We start from the raw sequence: 20,081 nt of genomic DNA on the forward strand, positions 1-20,081 counted from the left end.
TCCTCCCCACTGTCCCCCATCTCATGAGATTATAATTTAGCTTCATTACAGAGGAGTTTTACTTTTATTTAAAAGCTGTCTAAATCCCCCTCCTGGGTCCGTGCATTATGCTGAAATGAGTTTACGAACGCTGGTGAAACATTGCAAGCTCTCAGGATGAGCATGGCAGCGGAAGAGCTTTTCCCCGCGGGTATGGTGGTGGCACCTCCTTGATTTCTTGGCTTTGTTTAGGGGCGCTGTGGGTGTGCGTGGTGTTAAACCCACACTGCAAGCTCGAAGAGAAATCCTGCTGGCTCCGGCAGCTGCGCAAGTGGGGCGAGATGGACGTCTGTCCCCTGGAAGATGGCAATTACGGTAACGAGCTTCCCAACATCACCAACGCGCTTACGCAGAGTTCTGGTCACAGCCAAGGTGAGTTGGGACAGGGAGTGGAAATCCAGCCAGTGGCCACAGGGGTAAGGTCCAGGTCAGAACTCACCCCAGAGTTGAGAGACTTCCGTTGACCTGCTGGTGATGTCTCAGGGAGTCATGGGAATACAAAACATTTCTCTTTAAAGCCTCTGGTTTTAGATACGCTTGGAAATGTTTAGCTCTTTGCTACTTCTCAGGTGAATTAATCTGTATTTTGAGCATCAAATTAGAGGCCATTTTAAAGCAATTTGACCTTGGAGGAGTTTAGACCCCTACGGTCTGTGCAGGTTTGGGTATGGAGTTTTACAGAAAACTGTCACTGCTTGGAGCAAAGCAGAGCTGAGCTCAGAAGCCCTGGCTATAATGAAAGAGTGAGGAGTTTGAGATGATGCAGAGCCTCTTTCCCAGCCCTTGAGCGTCACTTACGGGCTTTGATTCAGGTGGTAGGTAAGTCATTAGCCAGGAATGTTGAATGCAGTTCAAGTGTGGAGCACAAACGGAGCAAGGTAGCTATGGGGTTGTTCCTTCGTGCTAAAATATTTTCTCAACCCCTGACAAAGCATTTGATCCCTTTAAATTTAAGCACTTTCCCCCTTTCTTTTGCCTGAAGTAGACATTAATTGAAAGTTACTGCTCTTACTATGCCTCCATCTGCTGCACTGGAATTGGTCTTTGTTGTGTTATGTGTGGCCAAAGTGGGGAGAGGGGGACGCCACCCGTGCCTCAAAGAAAAACTTTACTCTTCTGGGTGGGATTAGTCCCTCAGCAGTGGTTTGGGAGCGTGGCCATCTTGCCAACCCAACCCAGCCACAGCCAGGATCGCACACCCCGGCTGCTTGCTGCACCTCCCCATGCAGCTTAATTTAAACCTGGCCTTGCTCCATGTCCTGCGTGAGCCCCGGGACTCCCCCCTGGTGTTCCCAGCTCTGCTGAGGATTCACTCTGGCATTCAGGGCAGGCTGCCGGAGCTGAGCAGGTCACTTTTTTTAGGCATGTGGGGAGTTTCCAAAGCACATGCTGGGGACGTCCCCTTGTCCCTGTGGTCCTGCCTCTCCAAGCAGGGGCTCCCAGGGTTAATGTTTGTGCATATGCAAATACTGCTGCAGATTGTTGCCAGCTTCTTTTATTACTGAAAGGAGAACAGCTGATTCCTGAAATCCTTCCTGGTAAAGTGAGCGGGCTTGGTTCTGTACGTAGAAACACCTGTTTAATTTTTCTCCACCTCGGGGTGCCTGCAGCGTTCAGGCTAATTGCTTGTTGCCATCGTTTCCGGAGCATGTTTATCCAGCCTCCCTGGATCAGCTCTGAGCAGTGCCTTTTGTTTTCCTCCCTTGAATGCATTTAACTTGGCCCATCTTGCAGATTGAAGGACCTAACATTCACCATTGCATCCCCTTTGGGGCTTCCTGTTTTGCAGCCCGCTGGCTCTGTTTGGCCCTCGTGATCTGGCGTGGCTGGAGTGATAGCAGGATTGCTCCAGACAGGCCTTTTCCTCCTGACAAACCACTTGTCTGAACTGTCTGGACAGAGTGAAACTCTCATCCAGCATTCAATAGCTTCAAACATGTCAGTGAAGTTACAGAGCAGACTGAAGAGCATAGACAACTGCTGTAGAGCAGCAGTGGGGTTTCAGACAATGCCGTATCCTCCCTTCCAGCCCTCTCGCACAGACAGAGGAGGCTGCTGGAAGACAGTGGTTTCACCCATCACTTGGAGGCAGATGACGCACAGCTTGTGTGGTTCCCTTCGTGGCTTCAGGTGCTGCTGATCTAAGCAGCTGTGGTTCAGTGAAGCTGGGAGAAGAGCTCGTGGTGCTTGTGGGGCAGTAAGGCTGAGGTAGCTCAGTCCTGACCCTGGCAGCTGCCTGCACGCTAGGTGTCACAGGGGTGGGAATGCACTGCCATGTTTCAAGGCATCAGCCTCCTATGTGGCTGGATTATCATCAAAAAGCAAACAGACAGGCAGTCCCTGCCTCTTTTCTCACCTCTCTGGCCAAGGCAGCTATTCTAGCAAGTTACTTAGCCATGCCATCTAAGGAGACAGCAGTCTCCATCAGAGATGGGGCAGGCAGCAGAGGTATCTAAAGGCAATCTGCCGCAGCACAGGAGCCAGAGCCCCTGTGCTCATCTCGGAAGTGGCTGGGGTGGGACCAAGTGGGGCTTTGCTCTCTTTGTAAATATGTTACTCTGCCCAGGGAGGTCGTGTCTGGGGACAGGAACAGGCTGCCCCTACCCCACCAAGGCACTGACAGTTTTTCTCTTTGCAGACTCGCTGGCCAGACCCAGACGAACCGTGTTCACTCGAGCGATTGAGGGCTGTGACCTCCACTGGCAGGACAGCCACCTCCAGCGCATCATTAGCAGTGACTTCTACGTGTCTCCCTCCTACCAGCGGGAGGGTGAGAGCCTCCTCTTCAACTCCCAGGGGCAGCCACTGTGGCTTGGTGAGCATCCAAACCAGCAGCCCCTTGCATGGCCTGGGTCGGTAGGGTTGCTAGTGGAGAAGAGCCACCCAAGGCATCAAAGAAGCTTTGCTACCCGGGGTTCTTGCATGCTTCTGCATCCTAGATGAAAGTGCCTCCTCAGCCCTTAGCCTGAGGAGTAGGACAAGCAGATCTTGATGCCCTCCCACACCCCGGCCACAGCCCTTACAGCAAGCCCCACATCTTTACAGTCTAGGTTCCCCTTGGGCAGCTTGGACCAGGCTCGTTGTGTCCTCTTTCATCCTGTCAGTGTTTGGCTGTCCCCAGTGCAAGCTCTCACTGTTCCCAGTACCGGGGCACTGAACACTTAAAGTCACTTCAGAGTTGGCTGGGGAGCACAGCTATATCCTCTGGATTTTTTCTTCCCTGCGCTCACCCTCTCTTTAGTCTTCCCTTGAAGGCAATTAGCAGACAATACAATTAAGCCTTGTATGAGGTTAAGGCATACTGGAGCAGTCAAACCCAGTATCCTCCTGTGTTGTAGACCTTTAGTACATGTACTTCAAGACACACAACCTCTGTACTGTGAAATCTTGACCCTGGGCGGATCTGCAGACCCTTGACAGCTACATGTCAGGGATGAGAATGAGTGAGACGAAGGGCTTGGTGTACCTGGCTGTTAACCCTCAGACTGACCCCAAAATGGGAGACACAAGGCCCCCACACCTCCAGGAGGGTGGATGCCTCACCCCTACAGCTCAAGAGCTGAATGTATGGACATGGAACAGGTCAAAACCCACCACTGCACTGTTGTCTGCTCCCAGAACCAGAGCCTGACAAATTGGAAGAGAATATTTAAATCCATCCAGAGATGTGGTTTCTGGAGCAGCAGGCACTAAATGGCTATTAAGGCCAGGTGATAAGTTAAGAGAGCCCATGTGAAGGCTGCTGGTACAGCTCTGCTATGTTAGCTGGGGCAGGAGAGGATGTTACTACTCTGGGAAGAGTTTTGTGCAGCTGCAGGCAGCAGGTCTCCTCCCTGTAGAGCCATAGGCAGCGGTGGTGGGTTAGTGCTTCCATGGACTCCATCTAGCAGGGACCTGATGGCCACAGCTTCCCTGACCCTAACATAATCTGGGTCTGGTGAGACCTTTGGCCCAGCTGGTTGGTCCATGTTATTTTTCTCATGTATTTGCCATGATTTTTGAATTTTGCACTTTTGCTTTCTTGGCATCCCTTCAGGGACTCAGTGCTGGAAGAGGAGTGTGATTTGTCAGCAACTTGCAGTGATGAATTCAGTGAGAAGCTGAATATTTCATCCGTTTAGCAAATGAATAGAGAGAGCAACAAGCAGCTCTTTTACAGATGTGTTTGTTCTGAAACCTCTTCTTTGCGTATTCCTTGCGGGTGACCTTTGGGACGTGGAAACCCCATTTGTGGAGGTGGTTGTCTGCATTTCCAAAGCTTTCTGAGCTCTTCCAGGAATAGAAATTATCCCTCTACCATAATTTTAGATCTTCTGTGTTTGCCTTTTTTTTTCCCCTTGGTAGGACATTTTGCAAGAAAATGGGATTTTTGCTGCTTGTTATGCGGCATGTCATGTCATCTGCTCCTGCTAATTTCTCACTCAGTCATAATCCTCTCCACAGTTGCTTGTGATTTCAGGTGAGCAATGAGCAGCAGGAGCAGATGAATTCCTAAGCAACTGTGAGTCTTGGGGGGGGTTTCACGCAACTGTTCCTAATAATAAAACACCAGGCAGGAGAGCTGCAGAGAGACAGGGTGTCTACAGAGCTCACTTCATAGAGGCGTTAAGGAAGCAGTTCAAAACATCACCCCAAATCTGCCAGGGCCCCCAGTGCAGTGCTGGATGCACAGCCTCACCCCACATATTGCCACCTGTGTCATGACAGCAGGGAGAGATGTTGGACGAGATACCAAGAAGTGTTTGGGTGCACAGCAATGAGAGAAATCACCATAAGCCGTGCAGATTTTAGGAGAAATGAGCGTCAGGGTTGTGACAGCTTATGTTTGGAGCCATTGTATTGCATCAGCGGTGTGTTGGAAATTCTTCCATTAGGTAAGGTTTATGAAGGTTGGGATTTAGGTACTGACATGACTGCTGTGGATTGAACGTGGTATGAGTCCTGTTAGTATTTCTGGTAGGCATCCCTGCCAGGAGCAGAGAGAAAGGGATGAATTCAAGACAGGGAGCAGGAGTTTGGCTGGGATGTGGGGAAGATGAGTAAAAGAAAATGTCCTGAAGCCTGGTATTGTCAGGTTGTCTCCTTGTATCAGTACCATCCTGTGTGTTTCTGTGCTCCTCTGGTTCAGCCATGCCCCTGTGTTTGTCCTTGCCTTGCAGAGCACGTCCCAACAGCCTGTGCTCGTGTGGATGCCCTGCGCTCTCATGGCTACCCCAGAGAAGCTCTCCGACTAACTGTTGCCATAATCAACACCCTGCGACTGCAGCAGCAAAGACAGCTGGAAATATATAAGCATCAGAAGAAAGGTATGAGTAGAGCTGTGGAGGAAGTGTCACACAAAGTCTGGCTGGGGTGTCCCAGCTGGTTGAGGAAGTTTTCTCCACCTCAGAGAGTAGTGCTGCCCCATCCAGAGCAACAGAGGTTGATGGTGGGCAGCACTGTATGGGATTATTTCACACTAGAAAGACAAACTGATGCATCTGAGTGCTTGAGCCAGACTGTGGTGGTATCCACACACTAAGGCCAGAGGTGCCCACGTGCTGTCTTCAGACTGCTGGAGTAGGGATTCTCGTGTTCCCGCTGTCACCATGTCTGGTTGCCTGTGAGGATTTCACAGGCGAGTGGTGCCTGCATTAAAGAGGAGCTGCTTGTCTGCACAGCTGCAGTAACAGGCTGTTTGTGCTACTTCCACCTTGCATTTGCCGAGTAAATTGTACCAGGAGGCAAGCCCAGTGTTTCTCCTGCAGTTGCAGTTGGCAGGGAGCCGGGGTCAGTTATTGCAGTGCTGCTGGAGGTCAGTGACTCCTGAACCTTGCTAGATCAGCCAGCTTGAGATCCTCAAAAGATGGAGCTTTTAAGATTCACTGGAAGTCTTTGTCATCCCTGAAGAGTTCTGCTTGTGTTTCAAAAACATTCAGGCTACCATTGCAAATGAGTCCATAAGCTACAGGTCTGACTTTATTATAGACTTCATCTTGGGACTCTGCAGTTCCTTGTGTCCTCCTGGATCAGAGAACGAGCTGCTGCATTTTGTTTGGCCTTAGGGGCAGCTTTTTTTTGTTGGGTGCCTGTTCCCTCTGATAGCTGTGTCAGTGTGCATGGTGGCTGCTCTGAGCTGCTCTTTTCCCTCATGAACTATCATGCCAGAGTTGGCTCTGAAGGTCCCTGTGACCCGGGCTGTGGGGTGAGAAAAGGCTTCTGGTCTCAGAGACCCTTCTGGGTGCAAAAACTGTCTTTAAATTCCTTACTTTTACTGTCTTTCTGTTCCATTTTTTGCAGAGCTGCTGCAGCGAGGAGCAACAACCATCACCAACTTGGAGGGCTGGGTAGGCCACCCTCTGAACCCCATCGGCTGCCTCTTTCTCACCCTGACTGAAGCTTGTAGATTAGAAGAGGAAAATTGCCTTGAAATTTCAGGTACCGAGTGCCTCTCCTGGCTCCCTTCCTAGTGGCTGCAAGTGAACCAAGTCCAGCAGGCAGACCCTGGGTGCAGGTCTGAGGCTCAGGACTCCTGGGCTCTGAATCTCCCCCCTCTCTGCCTTCACAGAGCAGCCAGGGCAGAGCTGCAGTGCAGAGAGAGGGAGTTAGTGGCCTTGAGTTCTCCCAGCCCCAGAGTTTGCAGCCAGAGCAGGAGAGCAGCTTAGCAGAGCTGAGCCAAGGTGTGCCGGCCCATGGGAAGGCTCTGGTGTTAGCTGTGCGTCCTGTTGCACGTCTTGGGTCTCCTGCATCTCCCAGCGAGAGCAGGAAGGAGGGTGAGGAAGTGAGCAGGAAGGAAGACCCATATGTCCCGCAGGGAGCTTTTATCCATCATCTCTGGGTGTCTGAAGGCAGGCGGCAAAGGAAGTGTGGTTCTCGCTTCTGAAGTTGAGAGGCTTTTCTCTCTGCTGTGGTTTTGCCACTTAGGAAGGCTCTTCTAACCCTGCTGCATCTCTCCCCCTTCTTCCAGACACCGGTGACTCCAAACCCCCAGTATATCAACATGTGCCCGTTGCGACTGGCAGCCAAGACAGTGGCGAGTCCTACCTGTCTCTGGCCTTAGAGGTGGCCCTGATGGGGATGGGTCAGCAGAGAGTGATGCCTGAAGGTCTCTATGCCCAGGACAAGGTGTGTCGCAATGAGGAGCAGATCATCGCCCGGCTGCAGGACCTGGAGCTGGACCCGGTGCTGGTGCAGACCCTGCGGAAGCAGTGCATCTTGCTGCTGGAAGGTGGGGGCTTGGTCTGTCTAGCTGGCTTCTCTGTCTCAGCTAAGTGCCGGTAATGTCTCTGGGGTGCCCTTTCCAAGGTTTACACCTGGCTGACCCCATCCTGGCTTGTTCCTCTGTGGGTGTGGTACTGAGTCTGTAGGATGGCTGCTCTGCCCCATCATCTGGCAAAGCAAGGATCTGCTGACATCCCTGGAGCCAGACTGCCTCAGAGGCTTTACAGAGAAGGGTGCTTCAGTTTCTGAGGGATCTTGACCTGAAAGGGATTTTAGAAAAGGGAAGAGCAGCCCTTTGCCCTGTATCCAACATGAGTAATGCACCAGGGAGCTGCTGAGCAGATATTCAAAGCTTTGAGATAGTCTAAACCCCAGCCACAGATCCTGCTGTACTAGTCTAAACCCCAGCCACAGATCCTGCTGTACTAGTCTAAACCCCAGCCACAGATCCTGCTGTACTAATCATGGCTGATGGGCTCTGCTTCTGCCTAGGTGGTCCCTTCAGCGGCTTGGGAGAAGTCATCCACCGTGAGAGCGTCCCCATGCACACCTTTGCCAAATACCTGTTCTCTGCCCTTCTGCCCCACGATGCAGACCTGGCATACAAGCTGGCTTTGCGGGCCATGAGGTTGGTGCATGTTTTATTCTATCTCTACCCCCCATTTTACGCCTCTCCTGTGCTCGGCTGGGAAGCTGGGATGCTTTGCAACCCTAGAACAGGGATGGGAGTGGAAGCAGTCTTGGAGCTTGCCATCCCTGGGACCATCCTGTGCAGCATGTAGGCCTGACTGGGCACCAAGCAGCAGTGCTAGAGACTCATGCTCTCTGTTTGGGCAATTCCTGGTTTTCAAGCCCCGTCCGTAGGGATTTGCATGGGCCTGATATGGTCCAGCCGTCTGCCCAGCTCTCGGCCCAGGCTGGACTGCCACCTGCCTGTCCTGGTGACAGGCATCCTCCACTGGAGCAGGTCCCAGGCAGGCATGGTGCTGTCATCTGCCTTCTGTCTGCCAGGCCTTGGGCACCCTGCAGCCCTCCCTGCCCGTAGGAAGGGCTGTTATCCTGGCACAGATGGATACATGATTTGTCCCAGGCTCCAGGATGTCACAGCACCAGGCAGAGAGTACAGTCGCACTCTAATTCTCCATTAAAGCCCAGCTCCATCTCTGGCACTGGGGACAGAGCCGATGCTGAGAGCTGCCCCATTTCCCTCCACAGTGCGTGACACACCTCAGACATCAGCCTGTTTAACTGCACTTTTTTGGCAGGGTCTGGATGGGTCTTGAAAAGGCTCAAATTTCCCAAATGAGTCAATGCTTGAAGGACCTTCAATCCCAGAGCATCCCAGTGCCTTCTCCTTCTGACGCCATCTTTCTTGCAGCATTTCCTCAGTGAAATGGGCCATCTCTCCCCAACACTGAGGGAAATTTTGAAATCCCCCTGACCTGGGAAGAACTGCTCAGGAGGATATCCAGAGCTAAGAGTAGCCAAGGGCCTCTGCCCTCCATGGGGATCCCTGCATGGGATCACTCACCATCTGGTAGTGCCTGTCCCCTGCTCCCAGCTGGTACCACCTGTGTTGGGTTGTCTCTGACTTGGGCTGGGAAGGTTGGGTTTCTGATGCCCCGTGGGTACCCCAAGCCTGCAAGTGAGGAAAGCAGAGGTGGTTGGATGCTCTCCATGTCTGGGGGTACAGTTCCCCTGCTACATGCCTCAGCTGCCCAGCAAGTTAGTGACACCAGCACCAACTCAGGACTGTAAAAGCCAATGTGGTTTTGTCACCGTGGCTGGTGACATGAGACTCCTGCTCCCCTTCATAGGCTTCCTTTTCCCCTGTGTTTTCCAGGCTTTTAGATAGCCCCACAAAAGCAGGTAACCCAAACCAGCTGTGGAGGCCCTGGGGAAATGTGCTGCTGTTTCTGATCACAGCCGGGCGTTTTAAAAAGAACCAGATGATAAAGCAAGGAATTCTGCTGGGCACTCTGACATGAAAGGAGTGGGGAGGGAGGAGGGATTTTGCCTTTTTTTTTTTTTTCCCCCTGAGTCTTGTGCTTTTCCTTACAAGTTTATAAATCACTTCATGGATCATTCTCCTCCTTTCAAGTTGGTCTCGGATTGATCCTTGTGCCCATGTGTTGAGCACGCTGCCTTGGGAGCCCCCACACGTGCACAGCAGCAGGATGCTTTCAAAGGCAGTGCTGCGGGCAGCTGCCTGCAGGCAGCCGCTGCCTCGCCTCACCAGCACCTTGGGGAGAAGGGGGAAAAGCTGGGACTGGGCTGGGGTCTGATGTTGCCTCCCCCTGTTTGTCCTTCAGGTTGCCCGTCCTGGAGACCACAGCACCGTCTGGAGATGTGACTCACCCCCACCACCTGGTCTCGGTGGTCCCCAGCAGATACCCACGCTGGTTCACCCTGGGGCACCTGGAGTCGCAGCAGTGCGAGCTGGCCTCCACCATGCTCACAGCAGCCAAAGGTTGGTGGGGTGGCAGCTCTGGGACAGGGAGAAAGGGACAATGCTGCACAAGAGAATCAAAGGGATTTTCCTGGAGAAAGGAGGGAGCCCCTGCTTCTGCTCCCTCAAGCACTGGCAGAGACTGGTTGGGTACCCCACGGGCAGCCTGCCATGGACAGGACATGATGAGCTGGCCTTGGAGCAGCCCACTGGGATCCACGATCTCTGGGGCTCTTGTCCCAAAGGGCCTTAGGGCTTCTGGTCCAACAGGGTGGGACAGGAGGTTCCCACGAGGTGCAGGCAACCATGCAGGGGTGCCAACCACAGTGCTGCAGATCCCAGGTAGTACCTCTGGGTGATGCTGGACCATGCTTGCCCTGCAGCAAGGTCAGCTGCCAGGTCAGCTAGATGTGTCATGGCTTCATGTCATGGGTTCGTGCCATGGTTCAGTTTGAAGCTTCTTATCCTTTTACCTCTGCTTTCTCTCTTCCTGCCCTGTGGTAATGATCTTGCATAGGCTGTAGGAGGAAGACGACGTCCCTGGACACCAAACCATGTGTGGCTTTCAGCAGGGCTGGAGATGGGGGCAGCTGTGTTGAGTGGGACACCAGGGTCCCAGCTGCAGAGGGCTCTTAAAACACCCCCTTCCTGGTCCCTCAGGCCTCTTTGGTTCCTGCCCCAGACACAATAATGAAGGCGAGCACGGGCTTTTCATTTAACATCCCTCTGTTCAGAAACCAACCCCACCGGGACTGCAAGCGCCTTGTGCCCCGCAAGGGCCAGTGAGCTGAGCAGTTAGTGCTGCCTGCTGCGGCAGCCTCAGCCCCCAGTGCTGCCAGCCTGACAGGGAAGGTGCTGCTTACCTGGCGAAGTGGAAGGTAAATGAGCTGTCAGAAAGCTCCAGCCTCGCTGCCTCGGCAGCCTCGTCTCTCCTTCCAGCCCTCCTTCTCTTGGATGCTTTTCCAAGGCTGATGATGTCCTGCCCCTGCCTTGCAGTGCCCTGATGGAGAGCTGGTACCTGGCTTATCCTTAGTTTCTTTTCCCCTCCAGCCTGTAATTGGGATGAGGCTTTTATGCAGGGGCTTTAGGGCTGTTGGGTTATGTATGTTTTTCCCACCATCATCTTTCCTGGGTGTTCCACCGCCGCAGCATGTCCTGATGCGATCCTGCATCCTCGCAGCCTCTCGCCCACATCCCTGCGAGCCGTTTTAGGGAGACTTGGATTTTGCTGGCAGTGCAAGTGGCTTCTGTGGGTGGCAGGCGATATCTTTAGCTATTAGTCACCCGAGATGTCTGTGTGCCCAGGTGCTGCACTAGGTTTTTCACACTGCTGTGCATTATTTGGTTTTCTTTGCTTGAGGTTCATCTGCTCAGTTTATGACTATGGGAGTAGAAACATGAACCTGAAACAAAGCAGAGGAATCTGATGTGGCATGTTGGCATCTCTGGTCTGCACCCACGCCAAAGGTCCCTCTCTCTACCTTGTGTCTCACAGGGGCTGACAGGGGGATTTCCCAAGCCAAATACAGGATCATGATATTAATATTCCTTGATGGATCCTTCTTCCAAGATCCTGCCCCATCTCCCAGTGCCATCCTGTATCCTTCTAGCACCCATGGCTTCCTGTGGCAGGAGACCTACAGCATCACTGGATGTTGTGCCAGGAGCACCCTTCTTTGGGGTATCTCAGCCTGTCTCGGTTGTGAGAGCTGCATGCCTGACCTGGGATGTCCAGGACCAAGCTTCAGCGAGTCTGGGTGACTCTGGCCCAGCCTTTGCTAGCCTTGCAGAGGGAAGGGACTTACTGGGCAAGACAGTATGTGTGCAGCAAACAGATCTTCTTTTTAATGTTCCTAAATGAAGACTGACCTTTCTGCAGCTGTTCAGCACTGGGCATCTCCCCAAATCCCTCCTTTGTTGAGAAGAGTCTGCTTTATAGCTGTCAAACTTGAGCCCAGACTAGAACATCCAGGTGTCTGGAGACGTCTGCTAATACTCCAGGACGTGTCTGGGATCACTCAGGCTTGTTTGTCCTCTCCCATGAGAGGATGATCCTGAGAGATGATGGGTGCTGTAGGATGTGTCACCTCCTGGGAGGACGCCCCATTTTGCTATTGGACTGCAGGGCCTGATCCAGTATCCCTGAGTGTCTCTCCACGTGTGTGTCCAGAGGGGCTGACCATGCAGAAGGGGCTGTTCACCATGCAGCGCAGGCAGGAGATGGGGCTCGAGGGCAAGGTGGGGGGAGGCCGAGCCATCTGACCATTCTTGCCTGCACTCAGGGGACATGCTGCGCCTACGCACGGTGCTGGAGGCCATCCAGAAGAACATCCACTCCTCCTCCTTGATCTTCAAGCTGGCCCAGGATGCGTTCAAGATTGCCACACCGGCTGACAGCAACTCAGACACAACACTGCTCAATGTGGCGCTGGAGCTGGGGCTCCAGGTACGGGATGGTGCTGGGGATGCTGGTGGCTCTTCTGCCCCACGTGCTGCGGCAGTGGCACTGGTGACGGTCCACCAAGCAGACGGTCTGTCACAGAAGGAGTAAATTGATCCCTACATGGCCCTGGGCAGGGAAGTTCAGCCTTGGGAGGCCCCTGTGCCTGCTGTGGTTTGGGTGGAGGTGAGGCAGTACCAGGGAGCCAGTAGCCAGCTGGGCCAGAGGGATTTTTGGGCAGCACCACTGTGTTGGGTGGCCTCATTGGAGCCCTGTGGGGCAGCTGGTCACCCCAAGTTTGTCTCACAGGTGATGCGCATGACCCTGTCTACCCTCAACTGGCGGCGGCGGGAGATGGTGAGGTGGCTGGTGACGTGTGCTACCGAAGTGGGTGAGTGCCTCACTGTGCCAGGGGGATCTGGCTCATGTGCGGTGGGAGCGGGATGGGCACAGAGATCCTGGGTAACTAGGTGCAGCTCAGAGCACTGGCTGGCAGAGCTGAGGCCACAGCAGTGGCCAGGTTTGGGACTGGGACAGCGCAGGGTAGCCTCTGCCTGTCCCCCTCTGCCCTGTCCCTGCTGGGGCAGAGGCAGCAGCTCAGCACTGTCATGGGCTGCCTTTGCCTTGATTCTGGGTACCTGGGGACTTGGAGGAGCCCCATGATCCAAGCCAGGCTCTCAGGGCTGTGCTGTGACCCCAGTGTTTTCTTGCAGGGGTGAGGGCCCTGGTGAGCATCCTGCAGAGCTGGTACTCGCTGTTCACTCCCACGGAAGCCACCAGCATTGTGGCAGCCACAGTGATGTCCCACAATACCATCCTGCGCCTGAGCCTGGACTACCCACAGCGGGAAGAGCTGGCCAGCTGCGCCCGCACCCTGGCCCTGCAGTGCGCCATGAAGGACCCGCAAAACTGCGCCCTATCTGCCCTGACCCTCTGTGAGAAGGACCACATTGCCTTCGAGACCGCCTACCAGATTGTCATCGACGCTGCCTCCACTGGCATGACCTACACCCAGCTCTTCACCATCGCCCGTTACATGGAGCACCGGGGCTACCCACTCCGGGCATTCAAACTGGCCTCGTTGGCCATGACGCATCTCAACCTGGCCTACAACCAGGACACGCACCCAGCCATCAATGACGTGCTCTGGGCCTGCGCCTTGAGCCACTCTCTGGGCAAAAACGAGCTGGCAGCCATCATCCCGCTGGTGGTGAAGAGCGTGCACTGTGCCACGGTGCTCTCGGACATCCTTCGCCGCTGCACCATGACGGCCCCAGGGCTGGCTGGCATCCCCGGCCGCAGGAACTCGGGGAAGCTGATGTCCACCGACAAAGCACCCCTGAGGCAGCTGCTAGACGCGACGATAAGCGCCTACATCAACACCACCCACTCCCGGCTCACCCACATCAGCCCGCGGCACTACGGGGAATTCATCGAGTTCCTCAGCAAGGCCAGGGAGACCTTCCTCCTGGCGCAGGACGGGCACATACAGTTCGCCCAGTTCATTGACAATCTCAAACAAATCTACAAAGGCAAGAAAAAACTGATGCTGCTGGTGCGGGAACGGTTTGGGTGAGTCCCGGCCCCTGCCACGCTCATTGGCAGGGTCTGGCCAGCACGGGGACTCGGGAGAGAAGAAGGAAGGAAAGTGGAGATCACCTTCCCCCCATCAGCAGAGGCTGCTCTGTTCTGGTCTTCTGTTTCTTTTTTTCTTTTCTTTCTTTTTTTCTTTTTTTTAGTTTTATTTTTTTCTTTCTTGGATTTAACCATTTCACATGCTGAGAGGATCCAGAGATTCCTTGGGCACAAACCAAAAGGCAACCACGGGGAAAAAGGATGGTTCGCTCAGCCCCCTGCCCTCCCTTGCCAATACCAAAAGCTAACCTGGAAATCTAATACCTCTTTCCTGAAGGAAGCGGTCGCTGGAGGGATCTGAAGGTTGCAAAGTGCAAAAATCTTTAAAATTACGTGGGGAACTAAAAAAAAAGAAAAAAAAGAAGAGCGAGCAAAGAAACCCGCGACACTAGAACCTCACGCGTCACCAAAAGCGATGGCTTTGCAGAGCGCTTCTCCCGCCCGCCCGAGACATGCAAACTCCTCTATTTGTGAAGATACTTCAATAAAAACAAGTTAAAGTAACTGTTCTCAGGGATTGCTTACTAAAAGTAACACAAAAAAAAAAAAGCATTTATGATACTGTAAATACTATAGTATATGTGTCAATTATTAAATTGTAAAGTTATAATTATTTATAATTCTGTCTTTTATTTGGGGGATACTTGAAATTGTCGTGGGCTGGGGCGATTATTTTTATTATTGCTATTATTATTATTGTTATTATTATTATTATAACTATTATTTAAAAAAAAAAACCACAACACAGAAAACAAAACCACAGACAAAAAGAGGAGGAGGCACGCGAACATTTCTCAGGTTCCCACGGCATTGTCAGCAGCGAGAAGGGTGTGGGGGGAGGCAAACGTCCGCTCGACTTGCAGCCCTGGGATGGACAGATGGAGGAATGGACAGAGCGGCAGCCCAGCGCTTGAGGACAGCAAAGGAGGGGACTCGGGACGACACTCGCTCGGACACACATGGATGCTGGCGATGGAGGACACGGGCCCATCGCCGTCTCCCGGCGGGCACAGGGGTGCGAGGTGCCTGGGCGGGCGGGCACCGGTGCTGCCCAGCTCCTGGGGAGGGAGTGGGGGCCGGCGCAGCCGCGCTGCTGCCCAGCTCCTTTCTGCTTCCCGGCCCTGTGGTGTGGCCAATGCTCAGCCCTTCCTGGCTTTGCCCTGGGCCAGGGGCAAACTCTCCAGCCCCAGGCTCATGGCTCTTCAGTTTTGGTTCATTTCTTCGCCAGCGGGTCGGGAGGGCTGGGGGGGGGGCCAGGGCTGGTCTGAATGGTGACTTGTAGTTAGAGAACGTGGGCTAGTTATCTGCTGTCTGGTTTGACTTTTAATTTTGGCAAGTGACTTGTGTCCGCGCTCCGGCCAGGAAACCAATTGTACTCAGTCTCTGTCGCCACCAAAATAGTGGTGTTCAATGAGTCTGTTTCTATTTTTCCTTTTTTTTTTTTTGTTTTTTTTTTTTTTTTTTGCGTGCGTGCGTGTATGTGTGTGTGCGACCTCTACATCTGATGTTTAATAATAAAAGGGATGAACGTTACTGCCTGTATCTCTACTGCCTTTCTCTGAAGTCAGCGGGGTCACCGTGCTTGCTGGGCAGCTTGGTGTCATGGGCAAGCCCTGGGGAGGAGGTGGCATTGCAGCCCCCTGTGGTACCCAGCCCCTGTGCCCCAAGGAGGGGGATGGACCAGGGGCAAAGCTCAGCATCAGCAGGTCCCTGTCCACCCTGTTGGCACTGCCCCAGCCACGCCAGCCTGAGCAGTGTTGGTGCCCACATCTTGATCCAGCCAGCATGGCACGGACACAGGGAGTGTGCTGCAGCATGGGATGGGGTGGCACAGAGTCAGAACCCAGGGTTCCTGGGTGCTGTTGGCACTCCCAGCTGCTTTCTGCAGGGTTTGCTGAGCCCCAACCAGACTTTGCCTCGAGGATCAGAGGAGATAGGGAAGTGGTGTGTGGGAGAGAAATCTCCAGGCCCTGTGGGATGGGACAGTCCCAAAGAGGCTCTGGAAGCTGGAGGAGGGTGATGGCAGTGCTATGCCCATGGTGTCTCTGCCACCATCCCAGCCAGTGTGGCAGGGTGGTGGTGGTGGTAGTGGCTGGAGGGCTCCTGCCATGTGGCCAGCTGTCCCCCAGCTGAGACCTGGGTCTCCCACCCACTGAGGGAGGCCCTGGGTCAACATGTTACCTATCCCTGCCTGAGCAGGACTGAGGTACGTACGGCTCATGCTGAGCTTGTGGCAGTGGTGGGCTGTGAGCCCCCAGCCTCCTGGCTGTGACCCCACCAGCCTCAGGCAACCCATCTCCTCTCGAAGGAATGAGCACATCCGTACTGGCAGGAGCTGCCTATTGTGCTCTGGCCTCAACCCCTCTCTCACTAGCCCTTGGCACAACCCTGTGCAGCCTGGCAGGGAGGGGTACCCCCCCCCCCCGAACTGTGCTAGCACCCCCATTTCCCTGTTCTGACCTGTGGGATGGGGCTCAGAAACTGCCCCTGGCCTCACATGCCCCACTGCTGGGCTGCCGTCACTGCCCATCTCCTCCAGGGCCATCCAGTTCCCCGTCCCCCCAGCCAGAGCCACACGGCTGCTGTGGAGAAGGTGCTGGTTTAATGCTGCAGCCCAGCCTGGAGCAGGCCCTGTGACAACACTATTTAGGGTGACTGCCCAAACTGGAGTCCTGGCCCCAAGCCCCCCAGGCTCAGCTGTGCTTGTTGATGTGGCGGGAATGAGCATGCACGGCCTCCACGAAGGCACCCACGTGCTCAGGGCTCATGTCAGGGTAAAGGCCGTGGCCCAGGTTGGCGATGTAGCGTTGGGTCCCAAAACCTTCTAGCATCTTCTTCACCAGCTCGCCAATCTTCTCCTGTAGGCACAGTAGGAAATGATGTATGAGCCCAATCCAGCTCAGGGGGCTCCAGCCTAGAGGACTGCTGGGACACGAGCCAGCACTGCAGGTAGGGAAACTGAGGCAGGAGGCCTTTAACACAGGCTAGAACTAGACCCTGTTGCTGGCACTGGCAACAGCTCACCTTGGGTGCGTAGAGAGCACAAGGATCCAGGTTCCCTTGCAGGGTGATGTCTTTCCCTGTCTGTGCACTGCAGCAGGGAGGAAACAGACAAGTTGTTGCATGTGATGCAGAGGCTGGGGGTAGCCAGGTGCCTGCAGTCCCCATCGCAGGACACATGGGACCCCTGAGCACAGCCCCTAGTTGCTGTGAGCTCCATGTAGCATGGAGCCCCAATGTCCCCACTGCTGGAGCAGAAATCTCCAGGACTGGGGTGGCTCAGGAGAGAGGGAAAGGTCAGGGTACCCAGCCCGGGGTGCTGCCCAGGCACGTGAGTGCTCTGTCAGACTCTTACCGAGCTTCCTGGGGCCGGATGGTCCAGTCAAGACCGACCACCTCATAACCTGCACGGGCCAGGTCACGCAGCGCGTAGTGCGCGTCCTTCGCAAAGATGATCTGGGGAGGGAGAAAATGGGCAGTAACTCCACTATGGGTCAGGCCCCTCTCCATGGGCTAGACTGGGGGAGAAAGGTGCCAGGGGATGCACCCCTGTCCAGCAGCCCCCCTGATGCCAGGGTCAATCAGGCAGCCCCGACTCACCATGGGCACCAGGGGCAGCGCCTCCTCCTTCAGCCTGCTCTTGACAGCCTGGGCGATGTCTCGGATGTAGGGCAGCGCGAATTCCTGAAACTGCTCCGGGCCCAGGTGCCCTGCGTGGGACTCAAACAGCTGGAGCGCCTGACGAGGACATGGGGCTGGGAGAGCTGCACCTCAGTCCTTCCTCCTCCCCCCAGAAGCTGGACCCTCTCTGCTCCCTGTCCCCAGTTCCTGCCTGGCCCTGTCCCCATGTCCCAGGACACACCTGCGCTCCAGCAGCCACCTGTCCCACGAGGTAGTCAGTGATGACGTCGGCCAACAGCTGCAGCAGTCGGTGGCTTGCCTCGGGGTGACGGTAGAGCCAGCTCTTGGCCTTGGCCATTGTAGTGGAGCCGCCACCTTCAATCATGTAGGACATGAGTGTCCACTGCAGGAAGGAGAGGAGTGGAGTGAGGAGGGTGATGGAAACAGAAGATGCAAGGGGCTGGTCACAGTGCCGAAGGTAGGACCTGTGAGCACCCTGGGGCCTGGGGCACAGCTGCTCCTGCACTGAATGTCCCCCACCTACACAGCCCTATAGCACCCACAGCTCTGGGGGTGTCGTGGCTGGTATCACCCCAGAAGAAAAAGCAGAGAAGCCCAGCTGGAAGCTCACATGGAGGAGCTACATCACTTACAGGTGCCCCAGAGAAGCCGATGAGGGGCACCCTGCCCTCCAGCTTGTGTCGTGTCAATGTGATGGCCTGGAAAACGTAACCCAGCTCCGCTGTCACGTCCACCTTCTGTCGTAGTTTCAGCAGATCCTCCACCTCCTTCAGGGGCTCTGTGAACGTGGGTCCTTTCCCAGGGACCATGACAACCTCCATGCCCAGTGCCTGGGGACAGGGAAGATTGGAAGAAGCAGGAATGGCGGGGGCGGGGGGGGCAGGCCTCAAACGCATCCCCATTCCCAGCTGCTGCTCCCCAACACTGACCTGAGGCACCACCAAGATGTCAGAGAAGATGATGGCAGCATCCAGGGGGAATCGTCTGAGCGGCTGCGGAGGGGACGAGGCAGCATCAGTGAGGGGCTGGGAACCCCTCCCCATTGGACGGCCTGGACAAGCACATGGGGCAGTGGGGTCCCCAAGGGCTGCACAACTTACTGGGGCCACCTGGGGTGGCCAGACCCAAGGTTTCTCCCCATCCTCAGACAGAGAGACACACAGGCTCACCTGCAGCGTCAGCTCACAGCACAATTTGGGGCTCCGGCAAGTGGCAAAGAAATCCTGCCCTGCCCTGGTCTCCCGAAACTCTGCAAGGGATCAGCACGAGTGTTATGGGGTGTGCAGTGGGCCCCACCTCTCCATCCCCACCCACCGCACTCCCCTGCCTGCTCACCGGGCAGGTAGCGCCCTGCCTGCCGCATGCACCACACCGGGGTGTGTTCCGTCTCCTCCCCACGTGCTGCCCGCAGGAATGTGTCGTTCTTCAGCTTGGGGAAACCCTTGGGGCTGTGGACAAAAGAGCAGATACAGGTTGTCACCTGTGAGGGGTCCCGATGCCCTGCCAGATCCCCGTGGCTGGGGGCAAGGGGGGCCAGGGCCAGTGGCTCATCCCCACTCCCTGGCCAGTGAAAAGGCTTGCGCCCGGCTGTGACAAAAGCGACAAATGCTCTCCCATCATGGTCCACAGCCTCTTCCTACTCCCTGGAGTTGTCCCCAGGGACAGGCGATGCCTGGGCCCAGGGCCCTGTGAGATTAAGTTATCAGGGCCAGCAGCTGCTCCCGCCTGGAGAGATTTGGGGCCAGCGGGGCGCAGGGGGTGGGCAGCCCTGCCACCAGCATCCCCGGTCTTTATCTGTGCCGTGCAGCCCCCGGAGGCCCAGGCACCCGCCAAGGTGGCAACCACGTGTCCCCAACCTCCCCCCAACAGTGTCACCACCGAGGGGCTGCTGGAGCCTAGCCTGCCCCAGGGACAGGGACCCTGGGCAACGCCAGCACTGTCCTGCTGCGAGGGGCAGGGGCCACGGGGACAAAGTCCCCAAAACACCCAGTGTAGGACCAGGGACTTCACTGCCACACAAGTGGCCCTGTTGATCCATCCCAGTACCTCACCAGTGCGGGACCAGACCTCCCAGTGTCTCACCAGTGACCCCAGTGCAGGACCCTGGTGTGAGCACCATATCCCCAGGGTGACACCTGTGCCTCACCAGTGTCCCCAGTACAGGACGCAGGGACCAGAGCACCATCCCCAGAGCCACACCAGTACAGGACCCCGGTGGGGGGCTCCAGTACCAGAGCGCCGTTCTGAGGGCCACACCAGCGCCCCCTGAGCAGGCCCCTGTGCGTGCCCCCCCTCACCGCACTGGGAGCCCAGGGAAAGCGACGGCGCGGGGGGACGCAGGCCTGCACCCTCTCCACCCTGCCACTCTCCCCAGCGCCGGTTACTCACAGGAGCTGCTGACCACCCTCCATCCTGCACCGCTCTCCGGCCACTCCTTTGCTTCCCGACGCGGCCTGGCCCACCCCGTCCTGCCCCGCCCCGCCCCGCCCTGCCGGTGCCGCCATCTCGCCGTAATCCCGCCTCTCCGTACGCCACCATCCTGCCCAGTTTCTAGCTCCTCCGTACGCCGCCATCTTCCCCTACTTCCCCGCGCGCCTGTACGCAGCACGGGCGCCGCCATCTTGCCCTACCTCCGCCCCATCGGGCGCCGCCATCTTGTCTTGTCGGCGGGCGGGG

General features: G+C 55.6%; 2 protein-coding genes across 5 annotated transcripts in view; one reads left to right on the plus strand and one right to left on the minus strand.

The window, feature by feature from the left end:
- Nucleotides 1-15,227, plus strand: part of ZSWIM5 (zinc finger SWIM-type containing 5) — a 100,577-nt gene extending 85,350 nt beyond the window's left edge. For 2 of the 3 annotated variants that reach the window (XM_074906315.1, XM_074906316.1), the window contains exons 6-15: nt 232-411; nt 2,678-2,854; nt 5,199-5,345; nt 6,319-6,456; nt 6,986-7,246; nt 7,732-7,867; nt 9,552-9,709; nt 11,971-12,134; nt 12,438-12,519; nt 12,842-15,226. In XM_074906315.1, the coding sequence (XP_074762416.1) occupies nt 232-411; nt 2,678-2,854; nt 5,199-5,345; nt 6,319-6,456; nt 6,986-7,246; nt 7,732-7,867; nt 9,552-9,709; nt 11,971-12,134; nt 12,438-12,519; nt 12,842-13,704 (2,306 nt within the window). In that variant the 3' untranslated portion in view covers nt 13,705-15,226. Of the gene's footprint in view, nt 1-231; nt 412-2,677; nt 2,855-5,198; nt 5,346-6,318; nt 6,457-6,985; nt 7,247-7,731; nt 7,868-9,551; nt 9,710-11,970; nt 12,135-12,437; nt 12,520-12,841 lie in introns of all 3 variants that reach the window. The other variant, XM_074906317.1, reaches the window with a different exon arrangement.
- Nucleotides 15,228-15,756: 529 nt separating this feature from the next.
- UROD (uroporphyrinogen decarboxylase) lies at nt 15,757-20,059 on the minus strand. 2 transcript variants are annotated; one of them, XM_074906318.1, is made up of 12 exons: nt 19,989-20,059; nt 19,856-19,927; nt 19,794-19,817; nt 18,741-18,853; nt 18,575-18,654; nt 18,335-18,397; nt 18,038-18,235; nt 17,626-17,787; nt 17,364-17,501; nt 17,119-17,219; nt 16,788-16,854; nt 15,757-16,621 (listed from the first exon to the last, which is right to left on the minus strand). In XM_074906318.1, exons 1-12 carry the CDS (start codon nt 20,057-20,059, stop codon nt 16,457-16,459), a joined length of 1,254 nt encoding a protein of 417 aa, XP_074762419.1. In that variant the 3' UTR covers nt 15,757-16,456. The 2 variants fall into 2 exon arrangements, with proteins under 2 accessions (XP_074762419.1, XP_074762420.1); XM_074906319.1 differs by lacking the exon at nt 19,989-20,059 and having other exon boundaries at nt 15,826-16,621; nt 19,794-19,858.
- Between the last annotated feature and the right edge of the window lie 22 nt (nt 20,060-20,081).

The sequence above is a fragment of the Athene noctua genome, chromosome 5, assembly GCF_965140245.1.
Source record: "Athene noctua chromosome 5, bAthNoc1.hap1.1, whole genome shotgun sequence".
Taxonomy (NCBI): Eukaryota; Metazoa; Chordata; class Aves; order Strigiformes; family Strigidae; genus Athene; species Athene noctua.

Excerpts from the sequence above, each read along its gene's own strand:
- UROD (XM_074906318.1), bottom strand. The coding sequence starts at position 20,059 with ATGGCGGCGCCCGATGGGGCGGAGGTAGGGCAAGATGGCGGCGCCCGT. Across the intron at positions 18,854-19,793 it reads GAGGGTGGTCAGCAGCTCCT|CCCCAAGGGTTTCCCCAAGC; the intron begins GTGAGTAACCGG and ends TTTTGTCCACAG. Across the intron at positions 18,655-18,740 it reads GGCAGGGCGCTACCTGCCCG|AGTTTCGGGAGACCAGGGCA; the intron begins GTGAGCAGGCAG and ends GATCCCTTGCAG.